Source organism: Haliotis cracherodii, unplaced genomic scaffold (genome assembly GCF_022045235.1).
Source record: "Haliotis cracherodii isolate W230 unplaced genomic scaffold, xgHalCrac1.p SCAF_7, whole genome shotgun sequence".
NCBI classification, from domain to species: domain Eukaryota; kingdom Metazoa; phylum Mollusca; class Gastropoda; order Lepetellida; family Haliotidae; genus Haliotis; species Haliotis cracherodii.
The window spans coordinates 28,298,430-28,322,428 of record NW_027266330.1 but is presented as its reverse complement, the minus strand read 5'-3'; the positions used below and the strand labels follow the sequence as shown (position 1 = coordinate 28,322,428).

Sequence of the window (23,999 nt, the reverse complement as noted above, 5' to 3'; positions counted from 1 at the left end):
GACAGACTGACCACGGAGATCCTACATCTTCTGAGACAAACTGACCACGGGGATCCTATATCTTCTTAGACAGAATACCAAGGGAGATCCTACATCTTCTGAGACAGACTGACCACGCCTACATCTTCTGAGACAGACTGACCACGGGGATCCTATACCTTCTATGACACATTACCCTCGGAGACAGACTGTCCACATGGATCCTATACCTTCTATGACACATACCTCTCGGAGACAGATTACCCACGGGGATCCTACACCTTCTATGACACATAACCTTCAGAGATCCTACATCCTTTGAGACAGCCTGCCACGGGGATCCTACACTTTCTATTATACATTACCCACTGAGACCCTACATCTTCTAAGACAGACTGTCCACGGGGATCCTATACCTTCTAAGACACATTACCCTCGGAGATCCTCCGTCTTCTAGGACAGACTGCCCACGGGGATAATACACCTTCTATGACACATTACCCTCGGAGATCCTACATCTTCTGAGACATTCTGCCCAATGGGACCCTACACCTGCTATCATACATTACCCTCGGAGATCCTCCGTCTTCTAAGACAGACTGCCCACGGGGATAATACACCTTCTATGACACATAACCTTCGGAGACCCTACATCTTCAGAGACAGACTTCCACGGGGATCCTACACCTTCTATGACACATTACCCTCCACAGATCCTACATCTTCTGCGACAAAATAACCACATCGCAAAAAACATCGCTAACACAACATTGTCAGAGCAGTAAATACGCACCTATTTAACCACAACCCGGTGTTCTCACCACCCATGCAGTACATTCAGTATTTGAATGTGAACCTCCATGTCCGATTGGCTGTGCACCTTGTTGCTACGTGACAGTGCTTTGCTTGACATGTTTAGGCGAAACACCGTTAGACCGGGTCCCGTTAGTCAGTGAAGACGCCAGGTGTTTCCGGGAAGGGTTTGTATGGCCTGCTCTACTGGCATCTTCCCGAGGCAAGAGAGTTAACTGACTATAAAAGTCAAGTTTCCACCCTTACCGAAGTAGGCTGGTATTATGGAGTTACATTTTGGCTGGACTAACGAGTCTATGCATAGTCCAATGAAAATCGCGCACCGAAATTGAAATCCGGTTCGTAAACTGTAATGCAGATTTCGGTCGATTGCAGGATTTGCAAAGCATGTGCACCACCAACTCGTTGTCAGCAGATATTTTCAAAATCTGCTCATGTTTTTAATCAAGGTAAGATGTAAGACCCGTTTTATCACAATATAGACATTGATTATCGATCAGATCGTCCTGACTGGGCGCAACCATTTTGTGTGAAGCAAACGCATGTGATACGAGAGGTGGAATCTGATTGGTCCTTAGGAGAGGCTTAAAAGGGACATAATTGGTAATAGCCACTGGTGACGCTACGATCGAGCCCAGTATTCCAGCCAAGTTCGGCAAGGGTGGAAACTGGACTTTTAAAGTCAGTTAACTCTCTTGCCTCGGGAAGATGCTCTACTGGAAGCATCCGCCCCGCACACAATGTGTATAACAAGCAAGCGTTTGTTTGATGCATGACCCTGCATAGCAGTACTCCTCCCATTCGAGGGCGGTCTGTGAAATAACCATAAAATCCAGTGACCGATGAATCAGAAAATCCAGAGACAAAAAGGTGCATTTACTGATTTTGTTGACACTAAAACCGATATGTTTATTTTGTCAGCTGTATACAAATGCAGAAATTCTGCTGCTTATAAGTGAAGAAAAAAAGTTCAAGAAATACATTCTTTTTACACCACTGTGTTAGGCTTTCAAATGAACATCAACAACAACCACAACAACAACAACAACAACAACAACGATGACGGTGATGATGATGATGATGATGATAATAATAATAATGATAAAGGACAAAGAATAAACAGAGCCAACATTAAATAAAACGTTTATTCCTTGTATACATAGATACAAACTATAAGACATTACAACTGTGTGTTGCCCTCATACACTCGAACAGTGTGACCTGTTGATATTTGGAGAGATGTCACATTGCGGTATAATCTTACGTTGACGGGGTGTATTACGTCACGGGGTGTATTATTATTATTATTGACGTCACATTGCGGGTGTATTACGTTGTTGCCCCCACAATGGGCGCCATCTTGGGATGTGACGTCACACCTAAACCTACTATGACAGCGTTATGGGAACACGTCAGTGGATAATGTCCGTGCCACAGACTCAAACCTCCTTAACTCGAAGTCCTAGGGAACACCTGAAACATATCGGGTTATCCGTAGATCGACATAAACTGTACTCCGAATGTATCTCCAACGTCATTAGGAATATTGCCGGGACTAGTCATAACGTCGTAATCTAGTTATAGAAGTTCGAGTTAACCAGGTTAAATTGCTTATGTATTTATTCCCGATGAAACAGTTTGTCTTAGTGGTTCTTCTAGACTAGAAATGTTTTTTTAATATAACGAAAATGAATTATCAAACATACCAGTGCTCTTAAGGTTAAATACGAATCCTGATTGATGTAAAAGCCAAATTTCCTGGATGTGTATCACGTATGACACTGATAACACCAAACGAAAATGTTAACACAGTTTCAAAACTCAGATGGTTATAAGTTACGTTGCTTATTTATCCCTGCAGTTCATGTGTTGTGCGCAGGACCTACGTGGCCAAGGGACGTAAATACATACGTATTACTTATTTACTTACTTATCCCGTGCAGGTATAAATGTAGAAACAACAGGTGAAGGTTATACAAATGAAATATATAATACAGAGGTGGTCGCTAGGTGAGATAGGTATAACATCTGGCCTGTAAGCTATAGGACGTGACATCGGATCTCGTGACTTCTTGTCGCCAAATGTACAATATGAATAGTCAAATCGTGCATGTTCATTCTACAGTTTGAAAACTGCCCAAGATTTCGTTTTGCAGCTTTCTGGACATGCTGAAAAACTTGCGGAAAACAAGTTCACCTCTAGTATTCACAAAATGATTGTAAGTGAAGGACATCCTAGGGGCCACTGATAAGAGCCTAAGTCCCCGTGGAACATGCTTCATGCTGTGTCCTCCTCCAAGATGGTTGGTGAGTGTATTTCCTCCCTGGTCCAGATTTAGTTCCGTTACTTGCTACTCTGTTCCTGCTGTTCCATCTGGCACTCCGCCAGGTATATATCGATGGGTTTTTTAGGTATCTCTGGCACCAGTTGCCGCTTCTTGTGTTCCTTGTAGTTCTTCTTGGACACCAGCTTGTCGTTGATGTACAGGTAATTGACCATTGGCTTGTCAGACTTGTCCACGTCCACATCACTGAAGATATAGAAATTTCCTAGATGGTTCTCCCACCAGATGTGTACGTCGTATCCTTTGTCCTTAATCAGCATCTGCAACATAGTTATATCCGTATACCCAATATACTCCAAAAACACAATATACATCGTATACACAATATACACAATACACACTGTATTCACAATTTACTTCATATACATGTTATACACCATATACACCGATAATATACTCCATATACACAATATAATCATATACACAAAATACTCCATATACATAATATACATTGTATACACAATATACTGCATATACACCATATACTCATATACACAAACTACACCATATACACCGTCAATATACTCCATATACACACTATACTCCATGTACACCGTATACACAATATACTCCATATACACTATACACACTTATACACAACACACACCATATACAAATACACATCATAAAACACAATATACACAATACACATCAAATACACAACATACACTGAATAGACATTATACACCATATACACAATTCACGTTATTCATGCATGTTAATCACAACCATAATATACACCGGAAACATAAAACTCACCATAAACAAACATACACTGTATACATAATACACGTAACATATACATCACATACATGATATACACAATATACACAATATACATAATATATACATCATATACATTATATACACTGTATAAACAATACACGAAATATACGTAAAATATTTATAATATACATAGTATACACCGTATCGACAATCTACAGCATATACAGAATATACAAAATTTATATATCATTTACATAATATACACAATATAAACATATTCATGATGTATATATCATGTACATAATAGACACTGTAGAATATACACAACATACACTATATACATAACTAATACATAATGCACAGAACATATACCGTATACACAATATACACCGTATACACAACATATACCACATACATATTATGGAAAATTATAATTATAGAGTCGTAGACGTTTTATGTGTCTGTTCAGGTTACCCGAATATATCTGCTCATTAGAACAGTAGCCTCACATTGTCCCATTTAGGTCTGGTGACATTTATATTAAATCACAGTAACTTATTCAGTAAAGTGTTCACATATATCATTAATACACGTTTGGTGCTTTTGGCAGACACATTTGATGAAAGTCAACGAGTCACAATCTGGATTTAGACAGGGATATTGCACAGTTGATAACGTTTTTATTTTGAAGTCAGTTATACAAAGATATCTAACAAAGGGTGGGAACGTATATGACATATTTGTAGATTTTGCTGATGCATTTGACTCTGTTCATAGCTCTTGGAGCTATTTAAAACGCATGGACTTGTGGCAAAATTGGGAAATCATTGCGAAGAATTTGGCATAATGTGTGTGTAATAACATACTGTATCAGATACGTTTGCATGTGTACCACTGTATGTAATTGACTGTGTTTAACAACTAAGATTATCGAACAAGCTAAGCAGTCTCAGTCCCAAACATCTTTGGATAAAACAAAACAAGGATTGTAATACCACTACAACCGTTATTAAGCGATATTATAAACTTTTTTATGATATCGGCGGCTTGATATTACCCCTGGGGCATCTCGTTTTGACAAGTTGTTTAATGTATGTTTTAGAAAACATAAATTTGATATTTTTATATGATGCTGCAACAGAAGTGTCGGTCAATGGAAAGACAGAAATGGTTACCTCACTTCCCAAACTGATCATCTTTGACATTAAGTTCGTTACAGAATATTAAATCAGACTAGATGAGAAGAGAAAAAAACATATTTCGTATTGGTGAAATTTCGAGTCGGTTGAACCTTGTACCAGGATATTTCTAAAACGCCTGACTCCAACTATAGGTTTCACTCCTTCGCTGTGGCTACTTACTTCTGTCTGGACTGGGTCGTCATCAAGGTACACACACATACTGTCTCGAGCTGAAACAACCACACCATATTATCAGTTGCAGTCTATGATACTTCAGAAAAACGTTTGGGATTATGAATATATTGTGGATATGTTTGTGTAGTGAAGACTGAGTTTATTAAATGTGTAGGTTGATACAAAAATATATTCCATGATCTCTAACTTTATTTGTTCAGAATATATATATATATATATATATATATATATTAGATGTTTTGTTTCTCATGACCTTTTTTCAAAACTGCCCCGTTTCACAAAGCCATCTCAGTGCTAAGACGATCGTAAATCCCATAACTTAACACTGACTGAGAACTTTTGGTAACACTAAGATCGCTTTGCGAGCAACCATATGTATCAGTGTGAGTGAGTGAGTGAGTGAGTGAGTGAGTGAGTGTGTGTGTGTGTGTGTGTGTGTGTGTGTGTGTGTGTGTGTGTGTGTGTGTGTGTGTGTGTGTGCGTGCGTGTGTGTGTGTGTGTGTGTGCTTGCGTGCGTGCGCGCGCGCGTTTGTGTGTCTGTGTGTTTATAAAAAAATGCAATTCTTGAAAAAACTAATTAAGGTTCAGACTGGTGAAAAAAACAATAAAATTGTCAGCCACCAATAAAAACAACATTGTTGCAATATGATTTTTATGAATGAAATATTTTGGATTGTAGTTTTAATTAATCTGGTCTAGCAGCTGTAGCTGAAAAAAATATCCAGACAGAAAAAAAAACATCCCCCGAATATCAAATGATCGGTCCCTAAATAGTATTCCGGTGATCAATGAATTAGGTGATATTAAGGATTCAGGGGAGGTGAGGGTTTGGGGCCCACAGTTATCACCGGGACGGTATTTAACTATATCACGCCATGTTTGCCCGACTAATGTTGAGTTGGGCGTAAATTGTTTTGTGATACCTAAGTGTCTAGCGTTAACAGTTCAAGGAGCAGGTGTCGAAACTAGGAATGGAATCTACCCCAGCTCTGCTGAGTGGGTGATGGAGACGGTGACCTCTGCTCACCCGTACCCTCTGTATTCCTTCAAGGTGAAGGTCACAATTGCAAGACCTGGTATACATACATTTGTTTGTTTGTTGTTTAACGCCGCAATCAGCAAAATTGCAGCTATTTGGCGGCGGTCTCTACATAATCGAATATGAACCAGACATTCCAGTGATTGACATAATGAGCATAAATCTACGCAACTGGGATACGATGACATGCATCAAACAGGTCAGCGAGCCTTAGCACCCGATCCTGTTAGCCGCTTCTTACGACAAGCATGGGTTGCTGAAGACCAATTCTGACCCGGAATCTTCACGGAACGGTAACCGCTCAGATGAACTTTTGTGTGCCGTTAGATCACATATACGCCCAGTAAATGACAGACAAGCTGGGACAAAGAAATGGTACGTCTCTTGTGTCGTTCGTGATAAGCAGCCAATGTATACTTTCTTCTCTATTGTCGTGCCGTATTTGTATTAGTTACAGATCGTAAAAAGTCCATGGGGAAATGCATTGTCAATTATTCTAAGTGCGTTTGGAAAACACCGAGTGCTCTTTAAAGACGTCTTTAATTCCAGATTCACATCTTGTCACAATGAGAGGGAGACACTTAATATGAATGCACTTGATTCACAGACCGGAGCTGGGGTCGGCGGATGTTATATGACCCGGTAATGTCAAACATCACCCCGCTTGCCTAGTCACATGACACAGCCTATAGGTGAACTTGATTGCACCAGTTTATCGGTTGGGTTTGTGAAACCACCGTTCTTAATTTGGGATATATATATATTGCCTTTTCAGTCCACAACATTTATTTTTGCGAGGTGTTGATACGACGCATCTATGTTTACTTATAATATTATGATCTCTTTTTTGTTTAGTCAACATATTTGTTAAAGGATGAGTCACGTGAATAGATATTCCTGATACTTTGAGGGTTCTGTGGAAGACAGGGACTATTCACGAAAGACTGACATTGGCCTAAACATGACTGCCATATAGTGTAACGTTCAAGGATGTATGCGGGTATGAGTTTGTGTTCAATGCACAACTCGAACTGTTCAATAAACATGGCGTTATATATCAAACTAAACGTGAATTAATTCACATTCTACCATGCATTTGGAAATTACTCCATACTGATTGGTCAATGAGAGGTTTCAAATAACTGCACGTCCGGTCCCAAATTCCTTTAAGGGCGGTTAAATCTACTTGTAACCTAACCCTACATAGTTTTGTTTGTTTGTTGTTTAACGCCGCACCGAACAATATTACAGCTATATGTGTTTTGGGCCTAACGTTTCCAGCGCTTCGGCGACTGCTCTTAGCCCAATACTATTGCAATCTGGGTCAAATCCACTTTTCAAGTGTATTGTCTTTTGCCCGTGCATTTACACCATATTTCAAAATCTATGTTTGGACGAGGAACACCATGACACGATGGCTTGAACACCCATCCCCCTCTCCAGGATATGATGGTTGAAACACCAGCTTTTTCAGAAGTACGATCTATTCTTAGCTGTCATTTCATGTCCACTCACTTCACCAACCTTGTCTTTTTAATTTGGAGGTCATTGGGAGCCTATTTGAGAGTCCACCAGTTTGATAATATGAAAGTGAATGTTGTTTTGCGCCACAGTCAGCCATATTTTGCTATATCAGAAATATCTGTAAGTAATTGAGTCTGGATCAGAAAACAAGTGTTGGAAAAGTGTCGATCAAAATTCATCGGGACACAATGATACAAGCAACTAGGCCACGCTCTCAAACTACCGTTATCCCCAATCTTTACGACGACAGGTAACGTTCAGGTACAGTGGGACTAGTGCCGTAGACATGTAGATCGTTTGTTTCAAGGTTCAATGGAGAAAGGGCATTTCAATATTGACCAAGGTAAACCAAAAACAACCAAACGATTCCGTAATTAAGAGTGAATTGGATTTAAGGCCGTTCTTTCAAATCACCTCGTCTCTCAAGTGATCCAGGTTTTGTGCGTTTACCACCTCAGCGGGACACATGTGTATTGTGTATAGAAATTGTAAACTTAGTGAACTGAGTGAATGAGTGTGTTTTTACGCCGCTTTTAACAATATTCCAGCAATATCACGGCGGGGGACACCACAAATGAGCTTCATACATTGCACCCATGTGTGGAATTGAAGCGGGGTCGTCGACGGGACGATCGAACGTTTCAACCACCCGGCTACTCGACCGCCCCTGTGAACTTAGAAGGTGGGGTGGGGTAAAAGCGACGTGTGTGTGCGTGCGTGCATGTGTGTGTGTGTGTGTGTGTGTGGGGGGGGGGGGGGGGGGGGGGGGGGGGTGCTTGGCTGTTGTACTAATACGGACTAATGACAATTTCACAGGGCTAACCCACTGACTTAACATGCCGCAGTTTAAAATGAACTCCCAACTCAGACACAGTACACTGACTCCGAGCCGACCAGTCCTTGTTTTAGACCTTTAATGCCGAGCTCAGGCAGGGTAACAACAAGTACCATCTTTTCATGTCTTTTAGTAAGACGCGGCCGGGGATCGAACCTCCGACCTTCCGCTCCCCGAATAGACGCCCTACCACTAGACCACGGAGGTGGTCTTAAACTTAGGAACATAATCATGGCGAATCAGGACTCGATCCCACGGTCATCGGTTTGTGGCACGCCTTGGGCCACCCGTGCCCCCATGTCCGTACTGTGAGCACATGGGATATAGTATGCGATGTAATATGAAGTCAAAGTGAACACGGTACTTGAATAAAAGGTCAATAACATGAAAACCTAGGTCAATAAACCTGCTGTGTGGATACTTCGGAAGTAGTTTGAATACTTGTCAATTTCATTCACAACTGGGGTCACGGGTGGCCCAGTCTTCTAAGGCGCCGCGATTCGCTGTGCAGAGATGCTTTCCTTGGGCACGCCAGAAACCTATGATTGTGGGTTCGAATCCCGGATCGCCCTGGTTATATTTCTAGGTTTGTCAGCACCATACCCGTGCTCGTGGGTTTCACCGAAGTGGTAAACGTCTGAGACCTGCATCACTTCGGCCTTTCCTTCAACATAAGCTGACACGCCGCGATATAACTGGAATACTGTTAAAAGCGGCGTTAAACACAACACTCATTCACTCACTCACTCATTCACTACTAAAGAGAGTTCAGGAAGCAGCTGATACTTACAGAATTTTATTGCCACTTTTTGGTGTCCGAATTCGACCTCCCAACAACACGTGATGTAGGCTTTGCCGCTCTTATCCCGCACTCCGACTGGCCTGAAACAAACAAGTCTCATGTCACTGGTGTCTCTCATGTCACTCTGGCAGAAACCACGATTGTTTGCGGATACAGATGCGTATGACCGTATGTCCGAGTTCTGCATATGCGTAATCTCAAACACATTATATACGGACATACCTATGCTTACGATAACGAATACGTACGTGCAAATTCAATCGTATACGCATTCGTAAACACGCATACGCAACACGCAAACGTAAACAAATAGTTTTCATTGCATTATTTATACCAAATCGAAGTTTTCGGATATGGATAATGCATATTCCATATCTCAAGTTGCGTGAGATTGGGCGGAGAAACACAATGTGTCAAAATTGTCAGATGAAGTAACTCTGGTATTTAAGAACCCATGTCAAGCACAGCTTGGCATCAGATAACCCTCAGCGTATCCAACACTAACACAATCATCCCCATCCCAAAACCTTACCACGGACCTACAGGCCCAACAAGAACTACAAGCAGGTCTTCAGCAACCCATGCTTGCCGTACAACGCGACTATGCTTGTCGTAAGGGGCGACTGACGGGATCATGTCATGTCATCGTATCCCAAATGGCTGGATCGATGCTCATAATGTCAATCACTGGATTGTCTGGTCCCGTCTCAATTTATTTACAGATCGCCCTCATATAGCTGGAATATTGCTGAATGCGGCGTTACACAACAAACAAACAAACATTAGCACCACCATCAGCCCCACCGGTTTTCTCTTGAAGCACAAGTAAGATATGGGCATTTCTAATATGAAAATTATATGTAAATATTCCTTAGGGAACATTTACCTTTACGCCATCTTGGAAATGGTAAATTGAGTTCATGGTCAAATGGCAAAATGTTATAACTAAAACATTAAGAACACACAAAAAATATCATATTTTATTCATAATTTCCGATTACTGAGAGCTGCTAGGTATGTTGTGAGCAACATTTGCATCAATAAAAACATTGAATAAGGCTCATTGATTATTATGGGTGTACCGAATGACATATCTGCGTTTTATAAAGAACCTAAGAACACCAAACACACAGACCCCCACCCCCCGCCCCCAAAACACACGCACGACACTCTCTCTGTCTCTCTCTCAATCTTTCACTCTCTCCCCTCTCTCTCTCAATGTTTCACTCTCTCCCCTCTCTCTCTCCCGCTCTCTTTCCCGCTCTCTCTCTCCCTCTCCCCTCTCTCTCTCCCTCTCTCTCTCAATCTTTCACTCTCTCCCTCTCTCTCTCAATGTTTCACTCTCTCCCCTCTCTCTCTCCCGCTCTCTTTCCCGCTCTCTCTCTCCCTCTCCCCTCTCTCTCTCACTCTCTCCCTCTCTCTCTCAATCTTTCACTCTCTCCCCTCTCTCTCTCCCGCTCTCTTTCCCGCTCTCTCTCTCTCTCCCCTCTCTCTCTCACTCTCTCTCTCTCTCTCAATCTTTCACTCTCTCTCTCCCTCTCTTTTTCTCTCCCCTCTCTCTCCCGCTCTCTTTCCCTCTCTCTCTCCCCCTCTCCCCCTCTCTCCCCTCTCTCCCCTCTCTCTCTCTCTCTCTCTCTCTCTCTCTCTCCCGCTCTCTCTCACACACACCCTTCGAAACGTCGTGAGGCTGGGTTGCGGATGGTGAAAACACACGTGACAGAAGAGCCGGGGTATTGTCGGTGCAGTTCAAAGTATCTGACATGTTTTCCATTGGTAGCAATCCAGAGATACACCACAGGAAATAATTCTTGATTACATAATTCACGAAGACGAGATTGAAAGCACGTGACCCAATTCCCAGAGCAGAGACCACAAGAGCTTGACAATATTCACTGTGTGGACTACGCTTAGTTCACCTTCACTGCCTCGGATCAACCCCGTCGTTATAGGCAACACAAGTTAATGCAGCAATGATGACAACCCCATCAATACCCGTATGTAAATGCCGTTGTGGTCGAGGTGGAATCTCATAATCTTAATAATCACTAAGTTTATTTCTACACTATGCAGTGTATCGTGATTGAATGATAATCGATACACATTCAGTGTAGACTGAACATAGTTATAGACAGGTTATTTAGCTGATTGGCGCAGCTCTATTCATTCGATCTTTATAAACGGCGGACAATGGTCCAGCTCTGAGTTAGGGTAGTGTTAGACAGATTGCATGCAAAATGACGGATGAGGGCAGGCGGTTTGTGGCAATGATAAGGACGCGTTAAATGTAATGAATTAACTATAACTACTACCCAAGGAAGACGCTAATAAATCAAGCACCAATAGCTGGGGATGATTGGTAGGCAATGCGCCCCGAACGGGAGTGGGAAACCGTGTAATGGACGTCATAAATCCGGTCGTGTTGGCAGCCATATTGCTTGGGGGGCTCCCAATATGTAATCAAACAAATAACTATTTGAAATGCATCGATTAGACGCTCGTGCGAATGGAGGTTATCCTGTATTTTTTAACATGAAACAAATTGTGTAACTTTATGTTTTGATAAAGAAAACTCTAGGCGTTTTCGAGATTTTTTATATTTTCCTTGTAATATTGTCGACCGGTGCTCATTTACTTAACGGGAATGATATATAAAGTTTTTATTATGCACAAAAGAGCGATAGTTATGAATCAAATAAATGTTTTTTTAAATGAAGCGTTTACTAGGACTTGCTTTGACACGGGATATTGAAGCAAACGTTCTCTAAATAACAGGACATAAAATATCGGCATTTAAATAAAAGTCGCTTGGGGGCACATATGTAGTCCCGCGGTCAAAGTCACCGCAGTTCGCTGAGCAGATATTGCCTCCATTAAGTGTGCGAGGAGCAGCTAAAGAAAGACGCGTATCTCAAGAACGGAGAGATGACATAGCGGTGAGAGATAAAATGGCCATGCCAGTAAGGTTTGTGGGTAATATTCGTCCCAGCAGATTAAAGCTGTGAGTGAGTATAGTGAGTGAGTGAGTGAGTGAGTGAGTGGGTTTAACGCCGCATTTAACAATATTACAGTTGTATCGCGGCGTGTCAGCTTAATGTGGGAGGAAAGCCCGAAGTGATGCAGGTCTCAGAAACCCACAAGCACGGGTATGGTGCTGACAAACCTAGAAACGTAATCGGAGTGAGTGAGTGAGTGAGTGAGTGAGTGAGTGAGTGAGTGAGTATTTTTTCCCAAATTGTCGTGGTGATCTATAGCTAATCGAATCTGGACCAGGCAACCCAGTTACTGAGGCTTCATCAACAGTCCTCGCCTCCGTGGTACGACGATAAGCAGTCAGTCCAGCCACCAGACCTGGCCATCTGAACCCCATACATCAGGGCGATATAAATAATATATGTGGGTCACACAATCTTAGACTTGTAACGGAGCGTTATTGTAAAGAGCCAACAGAACAGCGGATTGTATAGTTTGTGACAAACAAAAATGAATTCCAATCTTTTACTTGTATGTTAATATCATCGTGTATTCAAAATAAATATTTTACGATAATTGCTACAAATTACCGTCAAGACAGAAATTGGATATGTGAATGTCATCTACGAATGGTAATGTTATACAAAACTTGTCGATGTACATCATGTATTATTCAAGTCAAAAACGTCTTATCCTCATGTGTAACCATGATTGTGACCATGGGTCGATGGCCAACACTACATTGCGATTTATAGAATTGAATCGAAATAAAGATAATAGTTTAAGTCCTTTTGAAAGGTGATAGAGATATGCAGAGTTAATACCATCGAAATTATGTTTCCAGGAAAATACGTTTTGCTGGCTGATTGACATGATCCTGACTGTTAGAGATATCTCTATTAGTTACTCAGACCCCTACCCCACCCCCACCCCAACCATTTACACCCCACCCCAAACCAACCCTATACACCCCACCCCCACCCCCATCCCAAACATATACACCCCACCCCCCATCCCCATCCCAACACCCTACACCCTACCCCCCACCCCAACCCAACCCTATACCCCCTACCCCCCCACCCCCCATCCCAACCCTATACACCCCACCCCCCATCCCCATCCCAACACCCTACACCCTACCCCCCACCCCAACCCAACCCTATACCCCCTACCCCCCACCCCCATCCCAACCCTATACACCCCACCCCCCATCCCCATCCCAACACCCTACACCGTACCCCCCACCCCAACCCAACCCTATACCCCCTACCCCCCACCCCCATCCCAACCCTATACACCCCACCCCCCATCCCCATCCCAACACTATACACCCCACCCCAACACACACCCGACTACTCATCCAATGTATACAGATGCTGATTAAAAGGTTTCACATGTATATTTTGTGCAGCTACAAATCCGCTCATTCAGAAGGCGTTACATATGCGTATCAGAATACACTGAGCTGTATCTGATTTCAATTGACGCCAGTACATGCTGTAAATAGAAGTCCTCATACATATTGAAATGTTATTATTTCAGTTCAGGAACGTCTCGACCCAACATAGAAGATACGTCCTAAAATGTCAAGAAAGCATGACAACTTCCTGGTTGTGAAGTATATACACGTATTCATATCTTTAAAGAGGAATGTGTGTGTGCTTGCATAACGGAATTACTGGTTCCTATCAGAGAGTAAAAATAAGTTTTGTAACGTTAAACGAATACATGTTTTGTCTCATCTGACGACATATTTGACAATGGTGAAAAATACGCCGTATTAGACAACGTTGAAATATGCATCATGTTTAATAACTATGAATATACGTCGTATCTGAAAATGATGAAATAAACGTCGTTTTTGACAAAGAAGAAAAATATACGTCGTATTTGACAACGATGAATATACATCGACGATTGTCATGAAATAATTGCAATATAATAAAGATCGTAAGACGGTTTACCGTGGAAAACATCGTTCCCTGCCAACTATGCTTTCAAAATTATTATCTTTCAAACATCAATGACATCTAACGAAATTAAATGATATTCAGTAATATCATAGGCAAAACCACTATATGCACCTCGGGAATCGTTTCCGTAACGAATTTCCCCAAGGAGAAATTATTTCCGGTCTATGCTAATAATGTAATTCCTGGTGTACGAGGGGCGTTCAATAACTTTTGCAACTTGGGCATTTGTGTTTACACAAACAATGTCAACTTGTGGCAGATGTGACACTAGTCATAACGAGGGGTTGACACGTGTCATAACAAGTTCCAGACACAAAAAGAAGTTAAATGCGATGGTTTCATTAACCTATGGGTGGTCACAATCATAGATTCTCTCAAACATGAACACCGCGCTGTAATAAAGTTCCTTACCAAGGAGGAATGCAAAGCAAAAGAAATCCATGATCGCATGTGTAAAGTGATTGGTAAGGATGCTCCTGACTATTCCACAGTTTGCCGTTGGTCTCTACAGTTTAAAAGGGGAAGGGAGTCCATAGAGGATGACCTAAGGTCAGGCAGGCCTTCAGATACCACCCAACCGGAAACCATTGCTGCTATAGAAAGAAGAATTTTGAAAGACTGAAAGTATCTGAACTTTCTAGGGAATTCCAAATATCAGTTGGAACTGTTGGAACCATTATTCATGAGCATCTTGGTATGTCCAAGGTATCTGCAAGATGGGTACCTAAAAACCTCAGAGCTCAAGATCGCCATCAGAGAACTGAAAGTTGTCGAGGCCTCCTGGATCTCTATACTGCTGATGGAGACGGATTTCTTTCTCGTCTAGTGACAGGTGATGAAACATGGATCCACCACTCGGTCCCAGAAACTTAATAGGAATCCATGCAATGGAAGTAACCCAAGTCTCCGCCTCAGAGGAAGTTTCGCACTCATCCATCTACTTTTACATGACAAAACTCCGGTTCACAAGTCGAGAATTGCACAGGCCGCCATATGTGAATGTGGATTAGAACAGTTAAATCACCCACCCTACAGCCCAGACTTAGCCAGCAGTGACTATTTCCTGTTCCGTCAAATGAAATCTGCCCTACGTGAAAGACGCTTCCAGGATGACGAGGACATAAAGGCTGCCACAGAGGCGTGGTTAGAGGGCCAATCTGCGGATTTCTATAAAAGTGGTATGAAAAGCTTGAAGGACAAATGGAATAAGTGTATTGGGGTGAATGAAGATTCACTGCTATATTACATAGTGAAATATCACACTAATAGTATCACTGCTATATTACATAGTGACATATCACACTAATAGTATCACTGCTATATTACATAGTGACATATCACACTAATAGTATCACTGCTATACCACTAAGTGACATATCACACTAATAGTATCACTGCTATACCACAAAGGGACATATCACACTAATAGTATCACTGCTATATTACATAGTGACATATCACACTAATAGTATCACTGCTATGTTACATAGTGACATATCACACTAATAGTATCACTGCTATATTACATAGGAACACATCACACTAATAGTATCACTGCTATACCACAAAGTGACATATCACACTAATAGTATCTCTGCTATATTACATAGTGACATATCACAGTAATAGTATCACTGCTATATTACATAGTGACATATCACACTAATAGTATCTCTGCTATATTACATAGTGACATATCACACTAATAGTATCTCTGCTATATTACATAGTGACATATCACACTAATAATATCACTGCTATATTACATAGTGACATATCACACTAATAGTATCTCTGCTATATTACATAGTGACATATCACACTAATAATATCACTGCTATATTACATAGTGACATATCACACTAATAGTATCACTGCTATATTACATAGTGACATATCACACTGATAGTATCACTGCTATATTACATAGTGACATATCACACTAATAGTATCACTGCTATATTACATAGTGACATATCACACTAATAGTATCACAGTTATATTACATAGTGACATGTCACACTGATAGTATCACTGCTATATTACATAGTGACATATCACACTAATAATATCACTGCTATATTGCATAGTGCCCCAACACACTAGTGGTATCACAGCTATATTACATAGTGCTCCAACAAACTGGTGGTATCACTGCTATATTACATAGTGCCCCAACCCACTGGTGGTATCAGAGCTATATTACATAGTGCCCCAACCCACTGGTGGTATCACAGCTATATTACATAGTGCCCCAACACACTGGTGGTATCAGAGCTATATTACATAGTGCCCCAACACACTAGTGGTATCAGAGTTATATTACATAGTGCCCCAACACACTAGTGGTATCAGAGCTATATTACATAGTGTCCCAACACACTAGTGGTATCAGAGTTATATTACATAGTGCCCCAACACACTGGTGATATCAGAGCTATATTACATAGTGCCCCAACACACTAGTGGTATCAGTTAGAGTACATAGTGCCCCAACACACTAGTGGTATCAGAGCTATATTACATAGTGCCCCAACACACTAGTGGTATCACAGCTATATCACATAGTGCCCTCCCCTACTCGTGGTATCCAAGCTATAACACATAGTGCCCAAACACACTAGTGGTATCACAGCTATATGACACAGAGATGCCAGCAATACCGGCCTGCCCCAGTTGCTTTGTCTCAATAACTTGCAGCCCTTTGTGATGAAGCGTTTAATTGTCTTCTTACTTGGATACGACACACATCCTGCATTGTTGCCACCATATATTGATTGCGAAATTAACACATGGGACGGTGACACGTCGCGGCCTATATCCAGCACCTGGGAGGACATTGTACATACCTAAACATCAGTCCCTATCAACTTAATAACCAGTTAATGAACAATGGTTGTTTTTACCTATTTCATTCTACAAAGGGGTCCCTTTTGTTACCACGGAATCTGAGGGAAAAACCATGACCAAAAGTTCTTTCTCTTGGGACATTTTCACAAGCATGGATATGCAGATTCGTTCTTTTTGTTGATGAATAATTAATGTTTGAAGTTATAGTACCTAGTCGGCAGTTTCAAAGACCCCACAAACGCATCATTTGAGATCAAGTAAATTTGTTTAGAGAGATGTTGAAAATAGGTCCTTGTGAATGTGCCTTGAGGCAATGTTTTGTAGACTGAACGCTACCTCGGAAAATAAATGCAGAGTACAAAGTGTTCTGGTTAAAGCTTATTGTGTGTGTGTGTGTGTGTGTGTGTGTGTGTGTGAGTGTGTTTTGACGGAATGTGAACAACGTTAACGAACATACACAGAGGAAGAGACGATCAATGCTGTGAGGGAGAAAAGGAGGTCTTGAAATTATATTATGTATATATGGCCTCGTTCCATAAAGCGAACCCAGAACGAAGACGTTCGTAACTCCCATTATATTTTAACATATATTAACGCTGAGAGATCACTGTGACAAACATGCACCGGATCATTTAAAGGACACAAAACATTTTTTTCAGGGACTGCTTCAATACACAATATTTCTCTGCAAGAAGAAGGCGAAAACATTTTTTCAGGGCATCATGGAATTATGTTTGCTTATGCGCCGCCATTTACTGTAAAGAGTTGCGTCCCTTCGGCGTGCCATGATACTATGATCTTGGATTCGAAGTTCAGATTAGCCCAGATTATAAGCATTGGTTCGACAAGTTCTCCAGTACTTTTATTATATACAAAGAACTTAGACTGTCATGGATATTAACTCTATTTATAGAAAGCAGGACACGTGGTGATATGACGTCACGATCATTGTATTTCCTCCTGAGGATAACAAAGAAACATGAAAGGGAAACGTGTCGTTATGTTTCCTAATGTTCTGAATATATTTGATACTGTACAATACTTTCCAATAGTTTAAATAATTGAAAATCACGTCATCGTATGTAAATGAGGTCACACAATATCCAAAGTGACGTCGTTCTAAAAATAGGATAACTGAGGTTGAAATCGGCTTAACTCACATTTTTTCACATTTAAAAATACCAAAGGTCACATAAAGAATAACCAACACTGAAATTTGCCAACGCCCGAAATTTAGTGGATTAATTCACTTGGGACATGTAATCCGTAATTCCGAGTTGCAAGTAGGTGTTATTGCTTGTTGTTTGACGCCACACTCAGCAATATTCCAGTTATATGACTGTGGTCTGTAAATAATCGAGTCTAACCAGACAATACAGTAACTGACATCATAAGGATCGACCTATACAATTGGGATACGATGACATGCATCAACCAAGTCAGCGATTCTGACCATCTGATCCCGTTAGTGGCCTCTTTCGACAAACAGCGAGTAGGTGGTTCTCTGAAATTTGTACACACGTTGATTTTGAAACTGAAACTTCCAGATTAAGAAAATTACAATTGTATGAAAGAAGCTATCTACTCGGTAATCAAAGGGACATTTGAGATGTATGTCATTACATTCTTGTGCGTTTCTCAGTAACGAACGCAGCATACCTGCCAGCCAACTTCATCCAAATGTACTGAAATTCCGTTCTCTCTTCCGTAGCCAAAACGTTAATAATACTTTAAAAAATCTTAGAACATTTGGCAATTGTATCTTAAAACAATTGAAGTCCTCCATATAAGTTCAAGTCAACTGTCTAAGGCGCCGCGATTCGCTGTGCAGAGTTGCGTCCCTTGGGCACGCCAGAAACCTATGATTGTGGGTTCGAATCCTGGTTCGCCCCGATTATGTTTCTAGGTTTGTCAGCACCATACCCGTGCTCGTGGGTTTCACCGAAGTGGTAAACGTCTGAGTCCTGCATCACTTGGGGCTTTCCTCCCACATTAAGCTGACAGGCTGTGATATAACTGGAATACTGTTAAAAGCGGCGTTAAACCCAACTCACTCACTCCCTCAAGTCAACTGTAGTGGTCTAACTACTGTACTCCATGTCTACTCCTTCCACAGCATTGTCTACTCGTACATACACAGAGTTTCCATTTATTGTAGCCCTCGTATACCATGGTTCACGGCCAAAATATAAATAAAGTTCTTTTCTGTTGTGACTATTACACATGACACTTCAACGAGTCCAAGTGACCAGATGATACTAAGTATAAGCATAGAGATCTTCATCATTGTCAATCCAGCTTCAGCAACATACGAGCGTTTAGTGCCCTTGACCTTTGGAGCGCATTCGTGCTTCACGCCATTAAGACTCCTGTGACACAGAAATGAATCCTGGTCTCTCAAGATTATATTTTTCTATCCTGATGTTCTAGCAAGGAACAATGCAACAACTTTTAGTATAATTACTCCAGCGCACCTATTGATTGCGCTCCTTTCATTCAAACCAGTCACGGTTACATCCGGGTCATGCGTTTTATGACAAACACGTGTCCAGTGTCATCGATTTCAAGACCACATGAAAACCATCAATCGAATTTGCGAACAAATCCACATAAAAGCAGGACGGTTAAGCTGATTACGTACAACATTTATTAGCAATTACAAAAAGGCATTTCAGGTCGCGAATAGTAAGTCCTTGTGTCCGGAATCAGCTTTACGATGGCACCGCGACCCCGGATTACCGTCGGACCGAATTACACACATATAACAAGTACCTTTCGGTACGGGGATTCAGGGTCTTTTTTAGAAGATTTTTGGCACTCAGCGGTGATGTACGTGGGATGCAAATTAAAAAATCATATTCAGTACGCAGATTCACCATTTAAAAAAATAATGGTGCAAGTAAATATGAATAAACTTGATTGATTGAACAGTTTAGATAGTTGATAGTTTTGGATTTTGGATAGTTGACTTTGTGTTTCAAGGTTCAATTGTATAGGGACTTCAACATTCAGTCACGACGGATGATGTAAATAATGCAGAATAATGCAGAACACGTTACCCTACGTGGGGTAGCCTAGTGGTTAAAGCGTTCGCTCGTCACGCCGAAGACCCGGGTTCGATTCCCCACATAAGCAAAATGTGTGAAGCCCATTTCTCGTGTCCCCCGCCGTGATATTGCTGGAATATTGCTAAAAGCGGCGTAAAACAAAACTCTCTCACTCTCCTTGTCATAGCTGAAAGTGTATAATGATTTTGGGGTTTAGAACATATCGCTTCCATTTGTCTGAACGCTGGTTATTTTCATGAAACAGAGACGAATTTATATAAAAACAGGTTTGATGTTGTGGTTTACACGCTGTGTATAAGAACCATAGTGATGAGGTGGGAACCAACTTATTACAATAACAATAACATTAATAATATAGTGACGTAACCTTGTTTCGTTTGAGGCAGGACCGAAACCCAAGAAACTCTCACTAGTCAAGCGAACCGAGAACGGTTACCCATACAACTACTCTCCGTCGCCGCTGTAAAGTGCCCCGATTTGTGACCGTGGTATTGTTTGGGACAACGTGCCAAGAACACAATTTTAATAAAGACAGGTAAAAGATTATGAACGCTTCACACGTAATGAAAGTCAAAATAAAAACCATATTTATTTCTCTGAAAATAGTACGTTCATTGCAGTCATAATGTGACGAAATAAGCCTCTTCCTTTTTAACCTGATAAGGCTCAATATACCGTAAGCATTTATCAGTGCAAGAGTGCGCTTTCTCGCAATTAATTCAGGTCTAATTTGAGCTGTACATTGAGCAGAAAATCTATATCCTGAAACTTGACGTCATTAACCCGTCTGCCCACATATTTGAGCAAGACGTGACGTCCTACAGAAATATGGACGCGCCATTGTTCTCAACGTTATACCGACATCATCAGTGGAGTTTTATCGGCAATTAGGATAACGGTTGATTTAATAATAAGGAACAGTTAAAACAGGCGAAATAATTACAGCATTCTTTTTACAAATACATTCTCTTACACCAATATTGACTTCAGTAGCAAATGACAGAGAAAAGACTCTCAGTGCACATCAATACTGTTTTAGGTGAGGTAAAATGGGGTTTAACGAAGATTATTGCACTTACATAGCGACGTGCATGCACGTGTGTTTGTGTGTGTGGCTGCTTGTACTAGTTTGGACTGATGCTGATTTATAGTGCTGAGTTATATGCCGCAGTTTAACATGAATACCCCACTCAGACACAGTATACTGACTCCGAGCCGACCAGTCCTTGTTTTAGACCCTTAATGCCATCTTTTAACGTCTTTTGGTATGACGCGGCCGGGGATCGAACCCCGGACCTTCCGCTCTCCGGGCTGACGCTCTACCACTAGACCACGGAATCGGTCCAATACTGTTTTAGGGTTTAAATATACTTATAATCATATTTGAATTGGAAGTTGCACTTGCATGTGTTTTAGTTTCACTTTTAGTCGCAAACATTAATTTGTTGATGATTCTAATTTATTCTAAATTCATAGAAATAGTTATACTTATAACAACTTTAAATATGCACTATTTTAGCATTGAATCGATGCATATTTTATCTATTCTCATGATCGTAGTTGCGCTTTAAGACATAACAGAACGGTCATGAGTGACGTCATCCAGCTTACTGCTCACTACTCATACCGGGGCGGTCAGGTAGCCTAGTGGGTAAAGCGTTCGCCCGTCACGCCGAAGACCCGGGTTCGATTCCCAACATGGGTACAATGTGTGAAGCCCATTTCTGGTGTCCCCCGCTGTGATATTGCTTGAATATTGCTAAAAGCGGCGTAAAACCATACTCACTCACTCACACTCACTACTACTCGTACCACTCATACCTGGTGTGACCCTAGTGTGACCCAAGTGTGACCTAGTGTGACCCTAGTGTGACCCTAGTGTGACCCTAGTGTGACCCAAGTGTGACCTAGTGTGACCCTAGTGTGACCTAGTGTGACCCTAGTGTGACCCGACCACAAAATGTTTCGTGTGGAGTAACAAGACGCTGATGATAATGCAAACTAGATAACATAAAGAAAAACATTTAGGCGCAGCTGTAGATACATTTGACAACCAGGAAGGTAGTCCGTACTCACTCACTCACTCACACTCACTACTACTCGTACCACTCATACCTGGTGTGACCCTAGTGTGACCCAAGTGTGACCTAGTGTGACCTAGTGTGACCCAAGTGTGACCCTAGTGTGACCTAGTGTGACCCTAGTGTGACCCTAGTGTGACCCTAGTGTGACCCTAGTGTGACCCGAGTGTGACCCTAGTGTGACCCTAGTGTGACCCTTTGTGTGACCTAGTGTGACCCTAGTGTGACCCGAGTGTGACCCTAGTGTGACCCTAGTGTGACCCGAGTGTGACCCTCCACAAAATGTTTCGTGTGGAGTAACAAGACGCTGATTATAATGCGATACATTTGACAACCAGGAAGGTAGTCCGTCATAAAATGACCTCAGGTCATCGCCATAGATCATTGAGTGAGTGAGTTGTGTTTTACGCCGCTTTTAACAATATTCCAGCAATATCATGACCGGGGACACCAGAAATGGGCTTCACACATTGTACCCGACGAGCGAACGCTTTAACCACTAGGCTACCCGACCGCCCCTCCCATAGATCTTTGTATTCGATCTCACACATATGTGCAGGAATGTCATTGTGGTGCATTGTATGGGCTTCAACGTGGCGGGAGTGATTATGTCAAGTGACGACGTACATATACTTGACATCGTACAATCGATTCTGCTTTAAGCATAGAATTTATATTACAAATATGGTACCCGTGAAGATCCGGGGTAGAATAGGTCTTCAGCAACCCATGCTTGCCATAAAAGGCGACTATGCTTGTCGTAAGAGGCGACTAACGGGATCGGTGGTCAGGGTCGCTGACTTGGTTGATGATGTCATCGTATCCCAATTGCGTATATCGATGCTCATGATATCAATCACTGAATTGTCTGGTCCAGACTCGATTATTTATAGACCGCCGTCATATAGTTGAAGTAATGCAGGGTGCGGCGTTCAACAACAAACAAACATAATTAATGAAAGGGTTTTCTCGCTTTTATTACAGTGCGGTTAGAAAGGCAGTACAACTTACCAACACATCTATCTAGTGCGGTAATGTTATACAAAACACCTGAAGCCCTGGAATGTTTCTGTGAATGATATAAGATATGAAGATGGTGTTAACACAGGTCTGTGATAATCCTTCACAAAAAACACAAGGTGGTTGAGATTGTAGGGATTCCTTGCTAGAATTCATCCTCAGCAACCTATGCCGTTTGGTGCAATCTCATTAAAATCAGATCTTTGTTCTCACTAGTGCTAAACAAAGATCTGAGGACATCCCATTACGAAACGACCTTTCATCCGACCAATCAAAGCGTTGCTTACCAGATCATGAAAGTGACATTCGGAATGTGCCATGCAACCCCGAAAACGTTAACACGTTTTTTTTCCGAACGACAGTTAGGCCGCTACGACTAATTATCGTCTATCTATCACTTCCGTGGGATAAACATTTGAACAGAGGAAGCTTTGCACAGTACTTTGGAAGCACTGCCATACATTCGCAACCATATATTAGATATTGCGGAATGTTCGCTTGTTCAGTTTTCAAATTTTTAATCGAGAAGTGTGACAACATATTTTCAAGTGTAGTCTGATATGGAAGTTGCCAGGTTGAAACGAGTGTCGTGTAGCTC

General features: G+C 41.5%; 1 protein-coding gene across 1 annotated transcript in view; it reads right to left on the bottom strand.

The window, feature by feature from the left end:
• Positions 1-1,945: 1,945 nt before the first annotated feature.
• LOC139447634 (uncharacterized) overlaps positions 1,946-23,999 on the bottom strand; it is a 41,390-nt gene continuing 19,336 nt past the window's right edge. Inside the window, exons 2-4 of the mRNA XM_071229046.1 lie at positions 9,428-9,519; positions 5,225-5,274; positions 1,946-3,397 (exon numbers count right to left, since the gene is read on the bottom strand). Coding sequence (XP_071085147.1) covers positions 3,137-3,397; positions 5,225-5,274; positions 9,428-9,519 — 403 coding nt within the window. The 3' untranslated portion in view covers positions 1,946-3,136. The remainder of the gene's footprint in view (positions 3,398-5,224; positions 5,275-9,427; positions 9,520-23,999) is intronic.